This window comes from Clinocottus analis, unplaced genomic scaffold (assembly GCF_023055335.1).
Source record: "Clinocottus analis isolate CAN_PGR_092001 unplaced genomic scaffold, fCliAna1.0.p SCAF_14, whole genome shotgun sequence".
Classification (NCBI taxonomy): Eukaryota; Metazoa; Chordata; class Actinopteri; order Perciformes; family Cottidae; genus Clinocottus; species Clinocottus analis.
This window is the reverse complement of record NW_027175865.1, coordinates 12,422,111-12,440,735: the sequence shown is the minus strand read 5'-3', so window position 1 is coordinate 12,440,735 and position 18,625 is coordinate 12,422,111. Positions and strand designations below refer to the sequence as shown.

The following is an 18,625-nucleotide window of genomic DNA, read 5'->3' as shown; positions in this document are numbered from 1 at the left end:
TCTGGACAGATTTGCTGTAGCACAAATGCAACATTGGACTGACTAGAAATCATCCTTTTCTGGTGGTACAAAGAATTATACATTGTATTTGTATAGTGCTTTAGAAAGGATACTCAAAGGCACTTCACATGGTAGAAAGAGAAACAATAGAAGCAAGTACAATAGAAACGAGAGAGATGACATAACAGTAACAAGGACTGGGGCGATGTGATCTTTGGTGCGGGAGTAGGAGAGCAGATGGGCAGCAGAGTTGTGGATGTATTGTAGTTTCTTGATGATTTTGGTGGATGTGCCAATGTAAGCTGAAACATTTTCATAAAAGTACACGACCCTCTCCTCATTGACTCATATTCCCAATCTTTCTTTTGCGTTTGCAAAAAATACTAGCACGATTCCTTTCAAAAGCTTTTCTTTTATTCCTCTCCTACATCTTTGCTCATTTATGATCCTTCCATGGACACAGAGACATTTTAAGAGCACCATCACCTCTGCACTCATTATCTTCAGTTGCATTTAATTCAGTTGATCTTTCAATAAGACATGATTTTACATTTCTCCTTATCAAGCAATTCCAGCAGCAAAATGCTTAATGTGTAAAAAAAAGATTGTACCGCTTTTGCTATGTGATACAACATGTTCAATTCATAAAAATGCATTTAGATTCGGTCAAATATTGTGGCCTCATGCCATATTACCACAGAATGGGTTCCCATCTCTTCTACACACTGTGGCCGTGGAAAAGAAACAGGCCAAAAGCAATTGTATTTTGCAGAAATTAAAATGCATGTGACTGGTGCCCATTTCACTGTCTGCAGACCACTGAGAGAGGCGTGAGACAAGTAGCTTCATCTGACTGTCACTCATCTGTGTTAGCTTGGATTAGCTGAATGGATTAGCCTCTGATACAAAGCAAAACGCTGCTTTCCAATTACTATACACACACATCTTGCACTGCAGTCAACCTAACAGGCAATGAATTGAAAAGCTGCCTGAGTGACAGGGAGTCTGTGGTGGATGGGAGGCATGTCGGATTCAGCTTGAGAAATCTATACAGTATATAGTCTCAGACTGGGGGGGAAAAAAGGCATCAGCATCACACATAAGCACACAGACACTGAGATAAAAAAAGACATAGACAGAGAGACAGAGACAGAGACAGAGACAGAGAGAGAGAGAGAGAGAGAGAGAGAGAGAGAGAGAGAGAAAAGGCAAGGAACAAGCTAACAAGCTTGAGAGTTTGTTCTGATGCATTCACTTACTGCCTGGATTAAAACCGTTAACCTTTCTGTTTCCCCACGACATCTCGCCCATCTGTTCTCTGCCTCCACTTTCCACTAAATGCCGGAAGCCCTTACATGTAATGTAATGCAATTAGAGAAGGCAAAAGTTTAAATTAATAATGCAAATAAAGTATAAAAAAGGAACATTATGATGGACGAATGCAGGAGGATTTGTATCTACTTTTACGTGAGGCAAGAAGGCAAAAGAAAATAAGCGTATGCAAAATTAAAAAAAGCAAGAATCTTCTCTAATTCTCTTCAATCGTTTTGAGGAACATATATAGGAGACAGGGAGTCCCATGTATAGAGAGAAGCACAATGATGCGCTAACATTGATTAAAATGAAGTCACCCAGGCAACCTTCTTCAATGACAAAACTGACAGCAGAGTTCTCAATGGCATCCACATTTCAATAAATGCTGCAGCATCACAAAATCCAAAATAGATAGAGGATGCCCTCTCTCTGTATGGTTCGAAGCAAAAAAAAAATAATCTTAGATTTGGCTCCAAAGATGCTGATTTTCTGAGAAGTGATATTTTTTTAGTGCCTCCCCCCCCCTCTCTTTTTTCCTCAGGACAAGCACTCTCTAAGCCTGTGACAAACAATATATGTGACACTTTTAGAACAAAATGTCTCTACCAAAAAAAGAGTGTTTTGTAGACAGATTTGTTGGGCTTTCAGGCAAGTGGAGCTCACAGTGCTGGACAAAGTGATAAAATACTCTAGGCTGACCCAATTGGCAAGTGAAAAACTGCTTTATCGGTGGGTGAAAAGAAGCTCAGCCGTCTGAAAACCTGCTATAGTTTGCAAGAAAAAATAGAAAGAAAAAGGACTGGTAAAGAACAGCCAGTACATAAACCTAATAAGCACTTGTCACACACTTGCAAACTAAATCTACAGCAAACTACAACCAAAATGTAAAGCCAGGAAAGTATAAGTACACCATGTCATACTGCGGAATAATGTTGTGCAGGGACACCGTGCTCTGGTGGATTTTATGGCTCCTGTTCTCTTTGCCCAGAAACAAGCTCAGAAGCAACGGCTCTACAATGATGCTATTAAAGTCATATCCTTGCAACTTCTTTACTGGCAACCATACCATGCCTACCAATTAAGGCATCGCTCCTATCCATGTGAAAACTAGTTACAATAAGTATATATGCGGTTACAACTGGGAAAACCAAAAGGTTGTTAAGAGTTCAGTTTTACAGGCCAGTGTCAGTGGTGAATGAAGTGGTATTTCTGGAAATGCAATAAGAGATTGACCCGTGGCTGCCTGCCTTTCACAGCCATTGAACAGCACTGATAAGTTGAGCGAGAGTTCAGAGGCTACTTAGCCAAAGGGCATTCAGTCTTTCTGCTCATTTCTTTCTTCAGAGCGTGTTGACATAGGCCTACAGAAAGGTGAAAATGTGCTTTATGTCACGTCCCATAATATATTATCTCCCACCTGAATGTGCCTGCGTGAGATGTGTTTTCTATCGGCTGATGTAAAAAGGGAAAGCGGCAGGGGGTTGATGTAAACATACTCAGTGGGCTGCAGGAGGGCAGTTTTGCCCAGACGGAGGATGACCGGTCCTCGAGAGTTGCGGATCTTTTTGACATCTTTGTTCTTGAGCAGGGAGAATCGCCTCACCAGATTAAAACCTGACAAAAATGAGATTCATCAGCACCAACACAAATAAAATGAAAAAAATATATATGTCTGTTTGGATATTTCTGCTAGTCTTTTCACCTGTGATATTGTCCCTGGCCGTCTGAGGAAATTTCCACTCGTCCACTTGCAAGAATGGGCATTGATCATCTGTGGAGACAAATAGATGGCACAGACGGTTAAGCAGCGATGTAAACAGCAAAAAGCCTGACATGTACTAGCCTTCATAAAATGTCAAGAAGAGCGCGTCAGTCTTTGAAAAAGAAACTTTAAATGTCACCTTCACACTTACTGCAGAGTTTTGTGTAAGCGAGAAGACGCAACTGCAAACATGCATGAGAAAAATAAATATTGATCTGGAAGAAAGAGAAGTCGAGTGGAGTTGATGGAGTTGAAAGAGTCAAGAGTGTAAAACACAAAGAGTGCAATGAAATGAGGGCAAAGCTGGGAGAGAGAGGGGCACAGCCCAATCTGACAGGTTGTCTTGCACCCAGCTGTCTGTCACGGTAGCCTCGGTGTGATGGATATGTTCTCACCCTGTCAGGGGAGGTTACAGAGAAAAGTGTTGCCTGTCAGAGCGACCTGCCTCACCACAGAGGGAAGATGTGAGATGTGCAGGAAAAGACAGTACTTTTACAAGGAGACAAAACCCTGTGAATCACTGTGATCCACAGCTAATTGATCTCTTTGGGGCCAAGGACCAAGGTCCAGAGCAAGACGTTCTACAGGACACAGTTTCTTCATAAAGAGTGTGTGTGTGTCTATATATATATATAGTTTAATAAGACTGCAAAGAATGTGGGAGCAGGTGGTAACCAGCATTAACCAGAAATAATGCTCTTTGAACTGTGCTGCTGTTAAAATTATTCTAAATCATTACTCAGTGCGGTTACATGGATTCGAATAACTGGCTTAGTCCGACTAAAATCGAATTATCCAGTTCATGTAAACACCTTTATTCGAATAACTGCGGTCCGACTACGATCCGATTAACACCCCTGGATAACTCGATTCGATTCGATTGATAATTCGAATAACGCTGCATGTATACGCTGAATCGGATCGGAACTGGACAATGCGTTTGTGCGCATGCTCAAGATCCCGCCGCCTCCTCCCTCCCGCCCTCCCAGGTCGTGACCCGGAAGTCGAAAGAGACGATAAGTTGTCACGGATAAGTTGCTAGCTCTCTGGTGTAGCCAGCTAGCGCTGCTGCTAGTTCCCTGTTTGCTCTGCGCTAGCTCCCCGACAACCACCGAAGCTAGCGGGGTTCTCTCCATTATGAAGAGTGAAGAGGTCAAGCGGAGATGCTGTATCACCACTACATGTAATGAAAACAGCGCCACCTGTCGTATCGGATATGACATGCATTCGGCCAATGATTCGATTTATTCACTGCCATGTATATTCGGATAACAGCAGTTGCCCCGAGAGAGAGCATAGTCCGACTAAAGCAAGATTCGAATTATTACCAGCATGTAAACGCACTGATGTGCCGAAGGCTGCACATTTGCATTTACCCTGGTACAATGCTGCTTCTTTTATCAAAAAAAAAAAAAAACATTAAAAAAAAAGGTACAAGAACTTGGTTAAACTGATTTGTTTTGGGCTCTAACGTAGGTGGCAGACACAGAGGAGCATCTATGATGAGGCATTTTTGGCACATGCCTCGGATCGCTTTGCCACTTGAGGGCCCAGATAGAAGAACATCAACTGCCCTCAAACTGTTTTAAAATATATGATTAATGTTATTTTATGCACGCTACATACATACATATCTGTTGCTTATTTTTAAAACAGACATTTGCAGTGTGACCCTGCATAGTGGAACAAAATTGATGACATAATGCTGAACTATTTTTGAATCAAACATCCTGTCAAAATATTTGTCTTCATCACTGACAAAATATGGAGACACTACCTGAAGCTTAACTAAAGAATGAAACAACTAAATGAAGTAACTCTTGAGAGTATACAGTATACCTGCTGTCTGCTGTTTATGATCAGTTATTGTTGCTATTGTTCAGTTAAAAAAGAAGCTGCATTTACTGTTGGATTTGATGACTGGGATCATTTCACCAATCATCAAACCTAAAAATTTTCCAGGCTCTGACATGAACATTAAAAGCTCCATGTACAGTCGCAGTGCTCTGTCACCATAAGGAAATAAAAATGTGTGAATAGATTCAAACTAAGTCCAGCAACTGGAATCTTAGAGTACATACAGGCACAAGTTTTGTAACCTAAAATGCCGACCATCCATTTTGAATTTCGTTTAGAGGTCTCCCCCGCTGTGGCGACTATGCGCTGCTGGGATCACCGTACAATGGGATCTTTTTGAGCTGCCTGGAGTTAATTAGTTGAGGCTTTGATCCACTGCTATCAGAACATCTCCAGCCTAATACGGGAACAAGGGCAGAGGAATCACCAACTACCTGTCCTCTACCGTTTGCGATGAGTTCATTCAGTTGATGGCTGAAAAAGTCCAGCGTGCCATTGTAAAAGTATTTTTCCATCATGGTGGACTGAACACCCGATATAAGACATGTTCATCAGATATTATTTGGGGCATCATTCATGGTCTACACCAGGGATGAGTAGTAGTGAGTAAAAAAAATGGGGTAGAGTAAATTACTTGGATAGATTTGCTAAATACCATTGTCACAACACATTTCTTATTTACTGTTCATTTGGCCTGCATGAACAAAAATGATCCGTTTTACAAGCTGTGTGTGTGCGCAATTACTCAGGAAAGCAGAGAATTAGCTCTGGAGAGTAAAAGATTTGCTCTGGTCTTGTTCTTGAATCTGATCTAACTGCACCTGGTCTTGACTTGGACTCCATTAGTAGTGATGTGTCCTTTCGTGACGAGGCTTCGAAGCGCGTCTCGAGTAATCCAAGTAGACTTTGGTGGGGCGCGTACCGAGGCTTGTGTCGATGACGTATGTGGTGACGTTCGAAGCCTCGCCAGCCGGCCGTACCACGTGACTGATTCAGAAAACAGTTGGTTGGTTTGCCGTGCGATTCGAAATATAAGAGGCAGCGAAACTCAATGGATTTCCCCCCTTCCTCTCTGTAACCAGCTTCATCTGTGCCTGTGAAAGGTATTTTATAAAGCAGGTGAACTTGTCTCAAAAAGCCCAGCACTGTGGGAAAGTTCATATTTTTATGAAAAAATAACAACATTAACATTACATTTAACTGAAGCTTTCATTAAAAGAGACTAAGATTTATACACCGTAACTCTACGTTAAGTGTCTTAATCGAGGATGCATCATCATAGACTTGTGGATCCCGGGCTTGAACCACAAACCCTCTCACTGACAGATGGGTGTCTAACCACTGAGCCATAGTCACATCACAAACCTCTGCTCAATTGGTCGCCACTTATCCATTTGACCCAGTAATTGGATCATAAAGACAGACACAATATTAATAAGTTTATAGTTGATGTATTGACATCCCAAACATCATTCGTTCATTTAATAAATTCAAAAGCTTCACAAATGGTGTCGTTATGACGACTCTGTCTGTTTTACATGTTTTGTCCACTTGGTGGCGCAGTAGAGCAAATGAAGCGTCCTGAAGCTTCGACCCATGATCGAACCAATTGGATGGAAAGCCTCAAAGCTTCAGGAAGATTCGTCTCGCCATCACTATCCATTAGCTCTCGATTGTGCACTAAACCATTTTCCTTACAAAGTATTTCAATGAGTACCCAACAAAGGGTTAAGTGGTCTTCACCACAGCCCTGCTCACCTACATGAGGAAAGTGTTTGTGTCTCCTGGATTCATGGCACGTCTTCCCAGTGTTTCCTGATTGTTTATTACCTTCACCTGTTCTCTTCCAGACTCCTCCCTCCTCCTGTGCCTTCCCCCTGGCTGATTGCAAGCCCCGCCCTGATTGTTTCCACCTGGGCCTGGTTGCCTGCCTTCCCATGTGTATTTAGTCTGTCAACTCCTTGTTCTGTGCTAGATTGTCTTTCTTTCCTGCGAGAAACTGAGTGTGTATGTCGTGTGACTATAGTTTTTGTATCGGTTTCCTCTAGTGTTTTGTTACTTTGCCATGTAAACACCTTTTGCTTTACCTCGAATCCGTAACACATGGTTTGAATTGTTGAACATCTTTTTAATGAAACGGCGACACACTGGTCCACATTGTCTATTTCCAATCACAATTCAACTTCATCCAGACTGTAAGTCGCATCATAACAAAAGGAAAGGGCCTAATATAATTACTTTAATAATAACACAAGACTTTAATTAAGAGTTATAAATTCAATTTCACGCAGGCCGGCACAATAAGGAATTGAATCACTTGCAGCACTTCATCAACTCATAAAGTTCATCAGTTAACGCCCTGCAGCTCCGGCTCATCTTGGTTTCACAACAGAAACTCTTTCAAAGCAGAGCACATTTCATCTTGCCTGCGCAGTGCGCCGCTCTCTTGTTGCTGTCTGCGAGTACAAATCATGCCACGGATAAGAGGTGTCAAACAGTGGTGTTGTAGTATGTTAAGAGAAACTTGAGATGAAACGTCAAGAAATGCTACGAATTGAATGTGACTTGTGAAAAAAGTAACAGATACAGTGAAGAATACAGGAAATATCAAGCCATCTTCTGAGCCCCTCTTACACACTCTGACAGTACATCCTTTTTTCATTTACTCTGGCTCTCTCTCTTTTTCTCTCTCACATACGCACACACACACACTGTTTTTTTTTTATAACTTGACGGGTCCATCCTGCAACATGCACTCGGCGGCCTCACAAAGACCCTGCTTACTTAAAAAAAACAGACATGCGTAATCACACATACATCAATAGCGTATCTTCTCCCATCACAAGTTCTTTTAATCAAGAGATGGTGAGTTCTACCTTTTGTCGTACACAGTCCTTTTTTTACGTTGTGTTTTCATTTCCATCGAACAAAATCAAGATGAAGGCTTTGTCAGGAGTAATACTTGCCAGAGGCAAGGGCGAAAGCACAATGACAATCAAGCAACACAGACAGGCAAAGGTGGAGAGAGACGGAAGAACAGAGAGCAGAATGGACATAAGAACATTAGCTGTTGTTCACCTTAAAGACTCTGTTACATTGTATTGTTGGCCTGGTTCAACCTGCATACGTCTGAGCATGCTTTACATAATAAAAGGTGCACCCCAATGTTTTCACCATGCCTTATGTCTTTAGTAGAAAAGTAGTGTAATGTGTGTAGCAAGAGTGTGGTCCAGAGAAAGAGACGAGCTTCAAGCAGATAAACTGTTTGGTTTAACAGTCCACAGAAAAAAGTAGCCGTGTCTCGTGTTATTTAATGTAGCGACGTATCAAGATGTTAACACAACAATGACATATCACCACCTCATAAAGTTGTTCCGACAAATGTGTGAGCAAACATTTCTATTTCCAGATTTCCAGATGACATAAGAAAATACTAGCATTCATTGATATTTGGGTTTCTGGCCACTTGCTTTAATCTTGTTTTTTTCTTTTTTTTTTTTTTTTTTATTGCAAACAGCTGCAAGATGTGGGATTGAAATTAAAACAGTGAATTTGGTGGTCATATAACCAAACTAATGATCTGTAAAACATTCAAACTACCATCGAGCTAAACTGCAGTTAGGTGTGTCCCTACGAACAAGCCTGTTCACATTATACACTATTATACTCTGAGCTAAACACTCAAAGTCACGACTGTTTGCTGTCCTGGCTCCTTGATGGTGGAATGAGCTCCCCATTGACGTCAGGACAGCAGAAAGTGTCTACGTCTTCTGTCGCAAACTAACAACACATATTTTTCGACTACACCTTGAATAAGAAAGGTAGCACAGGAGAAGCACTCTAGTAGCACCTAAATGGCACTTACTGAAAGCACTTTATAGTTTGACTTTGTTGAAGAATTGTACTTTCCTGATTCTTGTTGTTCTGAGTTTGTACTTACGGTTGAATGCACTTATTGTAAGTCGCTTTGGATAAAAGCGTCAGCCAAATGTAATGTAATACACAGCCACTTCATCCATTGCTAACACCAAAATAGGAATTACTGCAGGAATTTTAAGCATAACTGAAGATGACAAAACCAGATGATGCTTAGGGTGAGTTTGCATGTGGGTAAATATCATCGGTAAACAACTTTTAAATGTGTGTTACTTACAACTTTTAAAGCTGTGAATCAAGTTAAATCTTGTGTTCACTTGAAGAGACTAATGCTCATTTTCCTGGGCTACACAAGCTATTTCTACACAACTCAGCGGATGGATGCTATTTTAGTGGACTGTTGCGTACTGAGGCAATTGGCAGTTTGGCAGAGGACATACTGCAGAACTTGAACCCCATTTCCTCTCAAGCTGTGATCAAAGGAAAGTGTTTGCTTGTTGACAGTCTAATTAGTACGTAGTATGAGTGCCACTCCAGGATCCTGCTACCAGCTGCATGTAGCCTAAAAGAGATTGGGTGGTGTTGGCTGGGTTCACTTCCTCTTTGATGGGTTGTCTTTGATTCTTGCCAGAGCAGGTAATGATACTACACTGGCAGTCATGCAGTACGCTGCTGTGAGAGTTCCCCCAAGTTTCCACCTTGACAAAGACACAAATTCAGGACATTTTGGGTCTTTAGAGAAGTGAAACCCTGCATTTTGATGAGAGACTTACACTTCACTTGAAGAGTGTACAAGTGAAAGGTGGCAGACAAGGGCAAACATTGACGATTTGATTATGGTAAAGGGATAAATAAAAAAGTATCCCACCCGAGCATGCATTATGACAACTAACAACTCAACATAAGCTGCCCCATTGCAATATCCCAGCTAAAATAAGTGATGTGTGACCTTCCGTGCATCGTGTAAGATATTTATGGCCTCATCTAACAGTGCCTTGTTGTGGCCTGGGTCTACTGAAATCAACTGCCCCTGAGTTTTAATACTGTTGCAGAGCCCTTTCATTAGGAAGGAGTGTGTGGTTTGCAATAAGAGAGGCTATGGTAGTTATTGAATGTGCTTCACAATGTGGCTTTCCAAGATAATTGGACGAGGCTGCTGATTAGCAGAAAGTCAGAAAACAAGTCCCACAACTATTAAACAAACACACCATATGAAGGAGAAGGGCATGTTGGATGGTGTAGTTGATGATTCAACACAATGATTCAATGCAGCCTGTGTAAGCTCAAAGTGTGGCTAAAATGACTGACTGTCTGACTGTGTCAATCCCTTCTTTCTATTTTTGTATAATCCAGAGGCTTTTTCTCATGTCTTCCTGGCCAAATGAAACTGACAAGAGAAAACATTCCTGTTTTTTCCAGAGATAAAACTACAGCACAGAGGAGTGGAACAACTTAAAACGATGAGCTTTAGAGGGATGAGCTCACTTTTTTCCCCTTTGAAGGCCTCTGGCCCACATTTAAAACTCTCTCACAAGCTCACGCAGACTGGACTCATGACATACGCTGACAAGCTTTTCACTACAACAATTTAGAGCGTACATGCTGTACACTACTCAAACTAGATTGCAATGTTTGACATGTCTGGAAACCTGTGTTTGTATATTGCTAAGTGGGACTGAGAAAGGGACAACATACACTTACTTTGCTTACATGTCAAGTCAAAATGTTCAAACATTATCATCTTTTTTGACTGATCACATGTGCCACCCATTTTTATGTACTCTGTATTGAGGTGTGACTCAATATTATTTTACTACAATCCACTTTTTTTTTCTGCAGCACAGAGTGAAATAACAGGGCAGCTTCGTCCAGGAAATGTTTGTTTTTCACCCGAGTTCTTTAGTGAAGTTCTGGAACTGCCTGTGATGGCATGAGCCAGAATATTCCAACTAACAAAGCCACATTTTTGGCTGGTGTTGTTATATTTATCAGTATGGTCTTTTAAATGTAACTTGTATCACTGAACTGAATATTGTGTGCACACAGACTCTGCTAAATCAGAACTTGCCACACAACAAATGTATGGCCGGTGACATCTTCCCTCCAAACCATCCGTGGGGAAAAAGCTCTGACCATTCAGCTGAATTATTCTAAGTGCCAGTTCAATGAAATACTTAAAGACGTTTAACAGTTTCTCATTATGATTATGTCTCACAGAAAAATTATTACAAAAAGTTTCCACCACACTATATATATATATATATATATATATATATATATATATATATATATATATATATATATATATATATATATAGTGTGGTGGAAACTAGAATCTATATGAAATAATGCAGTATTTAGTAATAGTAAGAATCGACTACATATAAGCAGTTCTCAGTGTAGAAGCACATTTAGAATATTCACTTTATTTAGTTATATCCTAACCCAAAAAAATAAGCCATACCCCTATAACAGGATCTGTGATGTATGTCTGTTTCTGCCACTTGTCTTCTCCAACTTTCAATTTTGTGCAAATGAGGTCATTACTACTACAAATCATTGGCACCGGAAAACATACAACTTAGCTCAGACACAGATGGAGAGAAACTGAGTGAAAACAAATCAATACAGAAATCCATTACATCAGATTGGGTAGGGTATGTGGTGCACACAAAAACCCTACATCAGCAACACTTTCCGAACGTAGGGAATCTCAGCAATTTAATTCAACTATGGGGACCGATCTCACTGGCTGACACACTGCAGTGGAATCATCCAGCTCGACTCCTCAACACCAGTTTTACTTAAACTTGCTTCCCTGCTGTAATGTCAGCAAATTACCAGTGAGTAGAGATTTGGATGAGTCAGAGGAGCGTGAGTGTGTGTGTGTGTGTGTGTGTGTGTTTGCTGTGACAAAGTGTTATAGCTGCGCTCAAGAAAGCACTTTCTTCCCACCACTGGGGGAGAATGACTCAGGGGAGCTGCAAGCTGACTCGGTCTTATCTGAAAAGCTCTGAGTCTCCCAAGAGGGACCCCCCCACCCCCCCTCTTCTTCACAAAGCTCGCTACAGAGCTCCACAAGCTATGGAGAATTGCTCGGCCCCCCCAAGTGAGAGCTGGCCCCTCACAACACAGTGTGGTGAGGGAGTATGACAGTTAGGTATATAAAAAAATAAAATAAAACAAAACAGTGGAAGAGATTGTTCTTCCCCTTTCGTCCTCTTGGTTTCTTCACACGCACTCCTCTCACACACTGACAGCCAAATCAACTGACACTTATTATTACAGCGTTTGCACAAAGACATCTGAAAATCTTTACACAAAGAATTTCAGAATGATTGATGGCTCATGAAGAGTAACACAACCACACATGGTAAACACGTACGCCTCCTTGCCGCAGCCTCACCGCCCTGCCACCAAGAGCCGCTCGCTACAAACACACATACGCCGTAATTACAGTCCATTTCCTTGTGGCCTTGGCCTCACACACCCAGTTCCATCAAATTCAGAGGGGATCCAAAGCTTTTTAGGTTTGTCTTATTTATAACTGGGAGAATGTTTGGGGAATTTTTGTTTATTTTTAGCAATTAAATTAAAAGTGCCGTTCCAGTTTAACGCACATGTCCGTTAGAACGAGCCTTTTGCTTGACTAATTGATTTTTATCGATTCGTTGTTGCAGCCCTAATTTAGTATATCTCTTTCTTTGTCGTGAGTCAAATGAGAAGTTTCATTCTGACGTATGTGTACAGTAAATCTAAAGTTACAGCGTGCAGCTTGTTCGCTCGTAGTGTAAATCCTGGATTAGAGATAAACAGCTTGCCTCGGTTCCATTTGACGGCAACAAAATCAGCCTACTAGCATCACTAATGCTGCTTACACAACATGTTACATCTCATTTGCTGAATCCCTAGAAACCCCAAAGTGTAAACATGGCAAGTTATTGTTTGACATGTGTTTTTTTTAATTTAATGATAAGTTAACTGGCAGCTGGATGTGACATTAGGAGACAAATATGAGAGTGGTCTCCTTCTTCTCATCTCTCTGAAATAAAGCAAATGTGGGTGTGTTGAACTCATCATTATTTGAAAGCAAGTTCACATGTTTTAGCATGCATAACCACTGCTGAAGGTTACATTTTTGTAAAGCTCCAGCAGAGGAAACTCACCTTGCTCAGATGTCAGCATGTCACATGAGCCAAAGCTGAGCGCCAACAGAGTCAGGCAGGACCAGAGAAGCCACATGGTTTCACCCCACCGAAAGCGCCTCACCTCAGCCACCAGCTGATGGATGAACAAACAGAAAAAGAGAAAGTAAAAAAAAAGTCAAATCCTTCGCACATTTTGTCAGAATGCCACCCAGTCTGCTCACTCGCTGACAGCTGCGCATTATGCTCGACTCCAAAATAGACGTTCATGTATATTTATGAGTCAGTCACAGTTGATGCGTTAATTATGTAGTATGATGCGGCCTTTGTTAGTGGCATACGAATTAACCAGAATGTCCCTCATTAAGAAGTGTAACTCTATAAAGTCTGATCATAGTCATTATCCTGTCCATCTGGTTGGCCTTTGACTGGGCAGCTGATACACACAGGCACACACATGTGAATTTGTCTGTCAGAGTGCACTTAAGTATATACACACATATACACACACACACACACATGACAATATCTGGTAAATAATTCAAAGTCAAAAAGAGTACACATTCTGCTGCAAACAAATACCAAGACTACAAAGCAAAATACATGCATTAAATAAAAAAATAACATTTGCATGCAGGCTGGTTGGTCCCAAGGCAAACACACAGTGGGGCCAAAACAGACAAACACATCTGGAAACTATTCCACTGTGAGCCATGGTTGTGTTGCACCAGATGCTTCCACGTGGCCCAACAACAAGCACACACACACAAACACACACATGCACAGATTCAAATATGTGCCACGTCTGGATAATTATATTATTCGGGCTTCGCAGTCAGCCCTTTTTTTTTTTTCCATAAACACACAAGAGTGTACACACAATTACACCCCAACATCACCCACTCCACACGGCCTAGCTGACCTGAACTTGCCCCCAGCATGTGTGTAGACCCCCATAACTCTTCAGTGTTTACAGGTACAGCGGGGCCCTCAAGGCAGGCAGGCGAACAGACTGTGTGTCTGTGCACGCACCTGTCCCGTCTGCCAGGAGAAGTGACCCCCACGCTCCCCTGGGGGTGCACAATGTGGCGTCCCTGCCCCGCGGAGGACACCTCGAACTAGCCTGACCTGACGGCCTCCAGCTTGCTGCAATCAGGCCATGTGGAGGGGCCCAGCGTTTCAAATTATGTACTGTAATAACAAGGACAGCTTGACATGCTTCACATTGTGAATTATACATTTAATGTTGGGGTGGGGGGTAGGGGGGGGGGGGGGTTGCTGACTCAAGATGTGGTTGCTTCCCTTGTTTTCTTCCTTTTTTCAAAAGGCCTGGTTACCGTTCAGGACAAGAGCGAGATCTTAGCGAGACACTGTATTATCATGTTATGGCACGATTGATCTGTTTGCACATGTGTTGACACAATGGACACTGTTTATACAAATGTACTGCGAGCTAAAGTGCTAAAATTATAGATTACAACAACACAGAAAGTTGTCCCCTGCAGTTGGATGGGTGGAAAGTTAATCAATGCCTTAGATGGCTGAGTTTGAGCACTTTGAAGCTGCAGCCATTATTATAGGCTTCATGCCACATGATCGCAATAATAAAAATTCACACAGTACATAATACATAATGCATCACAGTCTAGAGAACATAGGCTCAGGGAAAAGTTACAGCTCATTGCTATTATTATCTGGCCATAATCCCAAACTATATAATAGGCTTCCTAATATGTATTGCTGTGGATGTCTCTCTTTCTCCTCCTCTCTCTGCACTCCATCGGCAGCGTCACGGGCCACCCAGCTGGCTCCAACAGATAAAGGTAATGTGGGGTTAGGCCACTGGGCTTGGCCGCTGGGTTGGCTACGAGCCCGGTAAGCAGGCCGGCGAGTGATCGGGTCACTGAACACACAGCCAATACAGGAAGGAAAACAATGAGCAATTTGAAAGTCTTCCAGCACTAAAAGCCTGAAGAAAAGCACAGTCCGAAGGGGTTGACCAACACCGACAATCAAAACGGAGGCCTCATCATTTCAGCCTGGACCTTTTTTTTTGTCTCTCCAATGACAACAATGTGTCTTCCTTGAAGATACGGACATGAGCAGTTTTTCTTGGGGTCATTTCCGTTCGAGGTTTAGCACTAAGATGTTCTATCTCCAGTACAAATACCAGTTCCAGTAGATTTTATGGTTTGAATACAAAAGAGGTACAGATATTGTCCTATAACGAGGTCAGTTGTGCTCAATGCTAAGCAATTTGTATTGTCACACATTTCATCATCATTGCCACCACTTAAAGATGGAAAAACAGCCCCAACACAAGCCTGTTTATAGAAACCCACTCTGACAGAGTTAAATGAAACATGTCCTCTCGATGGTATGACAGGAGAATTGCTTATTAGCCACCCAGACACGGATGATTAAATAGCGCCGCACCAGTAGCCCACTGTTTAGACTACTTTCCATCCGTTTTAATGGGAGAACCCAGCATAAATGTGATGGTCAATGTGCGGGTTCACTGCCTTTCCAGCTGTCTCTCACAGCATTCTGTACCAAGACGATTGATGGACAGCTCGCTAACAGGGTACCTCTTTCCAATCTTCCATGTTCCATCATGGCATATCATCTCACAGTCATTGGTGGGTTGGGAGCTGTGCAGTACACCACAATCTTCTGCTTGGACCTTTTTTTAACTGTGACCCTGACTAAATCCTCCAGAGAAAGTCCTCTCGGCCGAGGATGTGCAGGAAAGTGCACGAAAGGTTGACTGGAATGCAGCAATGAAACAGAAGCCCTTCATAAAAAGTAGGCAGGCGGATGCAAACACTGGCGTACAAAAATGTTCACATATCATGTGTAACCCGACACGTCAGATCTCAGGAGATAAGTCATAACTTTGACCTGCTGGAAAAATGATCAGGTTGTAAGAATCACCAAAGTTATTAGGATTCACCCTCTGGGGACCACAAATATCTGGACAAAATGTCACGGCAATACATCAAATAGCTGTTGACACATTTCTGTCTGGATCAAAAGCGGTGGATCGATAGACTGACACTGCCATCCCCAAGAGCCGTGCTGCGAGTTTGGCAAAAAAGAAATAAAAAATAGCAGGTGAATGTTCAGTCAATATGCTCCCAATTTATCAGGAACTCCGAGAGTTCTTTTTGACAGATAAAAGACTCAGAGCAATTCTTTTGAATGCTTTTTTAATGGGGTGAAGAGGTCCAAACTCCAGCGACACTGTACAACTTTATTGTTTAGACCAGCGCGTTTCCACTCGACATTAGGGTCATTCTGTCAAAAAAATGTTAACCGTCAGAAGATTTTCTTTTCTGTAATTCTGATATGTCCTCATGAACACAACAACATGTACACACACACACACACACACACACACACACACACTCATGGCTCTAGCAATTTCAGATGCACTTCAGCCCAAACCTGAGAGTGCATGGAGGCCTGTTACAACGGGGAACTTGGAGTGAATAAAAGTGATGCCCTAAGGCTTTGATAGAAATGCCAGATATCAACAGATCAGGAAGTGTTAAAAGACTTGCAAACTAGCAAAAACAATATCCCAAGCTGACACACAAAAGGAGACCAAGGCAAGTTTTTACTCGTCTTACACACTGGGTTATGTTCAGGGCCTTCACTTGAACATCTGTGAACGTAAAACAGGCCAGCCTCAGTTGCAGATTGTGGAAAAAAAAAAAAAAAAAAGGAGGGAGTGCTGACATAGTCAACTCCTCACTCTGTTCTGGGTTGCCATGAACACTTTTAGTCCACTTACAAAAGTTCCGATGTAACGTGACGCCCAGTCTGAAGACTTGAACCAGTTGGCCTGAAGCCCATGACATGCATAGTTTCGTCGGCCTTCAGCGGGCAGATATCCGGCTGACCGTTTCTGCTTAATGTTCACATCACTGCAATTTTGAATAAGCAAAGAGTCAAGTGGACAATGCAATTGGCCGCCGGCTAGAATTGGAAGGAGAAAATTACACAGATTCTGCATGGCCTGTTCAGCCTGCAGCAAGTAAAGCGAGCGTTTGAAAATTCAAAGTCAACAACTTGAAATATTTACAGGGTTACAATCCCCATGGTCTAAAGAAGTAGGAGAACTCGGAACTGCAGCTTGCAAGGGTTTACGAGCTTTTCAGATTATGTTTCTGTTGGAATGGCTTTCAACTCAAATGTATCTGCTGTTTCCTGAATGTGAAGAGGAAACAGTGGAGCGATGGACACCTCTGTTCAAAAGAAGTGAGTCATACTTTGTCTCAAGAGGCTTGCAAATGAAAAAAAAAAAAAAAACGTGCAACACTGAGCTGTTCCACATTTTCCATGGGGGTAAAGGGACTCTTCAGAAAACGTTCAAGATGGGAGCGCAGGCAGGATGCAAGAAGCCAGCACAAACGGGATGGCTGAGTGATGAAGAAAACAGATGTGACTGTGGCATTCAAGCCCCCCCCCACCACAGGTAGCCAACGAAGCAAATCCGAAGTTGGACACTGGTCTCAGATCAGTGCAGTGATATGCTCACACATTACTTTAGCATGGAGAATATGCACGCTGCAGATCCAGACAGGGTTCAGCTCCGAGGCTTTTCCATGCCACAGGGGGTTGGACGCAAGCCACAAAAGTAACAACTCAGCCCATAATGTGTTGTATTACAGCCTGCTTAGGATTTGAAGGGAAAATCAGCATCACTTTTTTACCAGCAGCTCGACGTCATGGCTGCGGTTAAAAAGTTGCTCACAAGAAACAATGAAGAAGCACAGTACAATTCTACCATGAGCGAATACTAGCCTACTCAGCAGATATAACTTTAATGAGCCCCACTGACACTTGCATTTAGCGTCACTATCATAGGGGCCATTTACAGTTAGTTTGTGCATGTGTCATCTGCTATAGGGCGAATATAATACTTCCGTGGGACGTAGCCTAATCGTATAACTCCGTTTGCGATGTGGACAGAGTGTAAAAGTTTCAGTCACTTTCCAAACTGCAACCTCACTTCACCGCGACGTAACTTTACGACTGACGTCAGCTTTGCACATTTCACGTGTCGCCAACGCGCCCGTACAAGTGGACAAAGTATCCATACCTTCAACAATTGATAAATCCACAAATATGCGGCCACATGAATCCGGAAAATAAATGCGTGTAAATATCCAGCGGGATCTCGTGTGGCGGCGCTGACCCAATCCAAAATGTAATCCCGTGTCCCGTGTAGTGGTTTTCTTGAGGCTTCTTCCACGGAGAAAGGAAAGAAGACAAAAGTTAGGGAGAGATCGTCCGTGTCCAACTTTCCCCTCCCCTCTGCTAAACAATCCAGGTCCTAGATCCCTCTCTCCCACTGCTTATGGTTTCTCCTTACTTCCTTACTTCCCCCCCTGTCTCCTAACTCTTCTACATGCCGCCCGCCCCTTCCTCTGTTTCTCCCATCCTCTCTTTGGGAGATCCCAACGTGTAGTGACATCACCTTGTTCGTCCATAGTGGTGGAAAATGAGCCTGGGGCATCTCTCTCTCGCAACCTCATACCCTCGCTTCACTCTCTGCCCTCACCTCCTCACCCCTCCTCCATCTCTCCTTCACCTTTCACGGTTTGATTCATGGCTGACTGGAGGGTAAAGAAAACTTCCATTCAGTCTGGGTTTTAAGCACTGT

General features: G+C 42.4%; 1 protein-coding gene across 3 annotated transcripts in view; it reads right to left on the bottom strand.

Moving 5' to 3' along the window:
- The window catches only part of col16a1 (collagen, type XVI, alpha 1), a 59,623-nt gene extending 41,315 nt beyond the window's left edge, over window positions 1-18,308 (bottom strand). For all 3 annotated transcript variants that reach the window (XM_068575510.1, XM_068575512.1, XM_068575511.1), the window contains exons 1-4: window positions 18,062-18,308; window positions 12,976-13,090; window positions 3,017-3,085; window positions 2,811-2,928 (exon numbers count right to left, since the gene is read on the bottom strand). In XM_068575510.1, the coding sequence (XP_068431611.1) occupies window positions 2,811-2,928; window positions 3,017-3,085; window positions 12,976-13,051 (263 nt within the window). In that variant the 5' untranslated portion in view covers window positions 13,052-13,090; window positions 18,062-18,308. The remainder of the gene's footprint in view (window positions 1-2,810; window positions 2,929-3,016; window positions 3,086-12,975; window positions 13,091-18,061) is intronic.
- Between the last annotated feature and the right edge of the window lie 317 nt (window positions 18,309-18,625).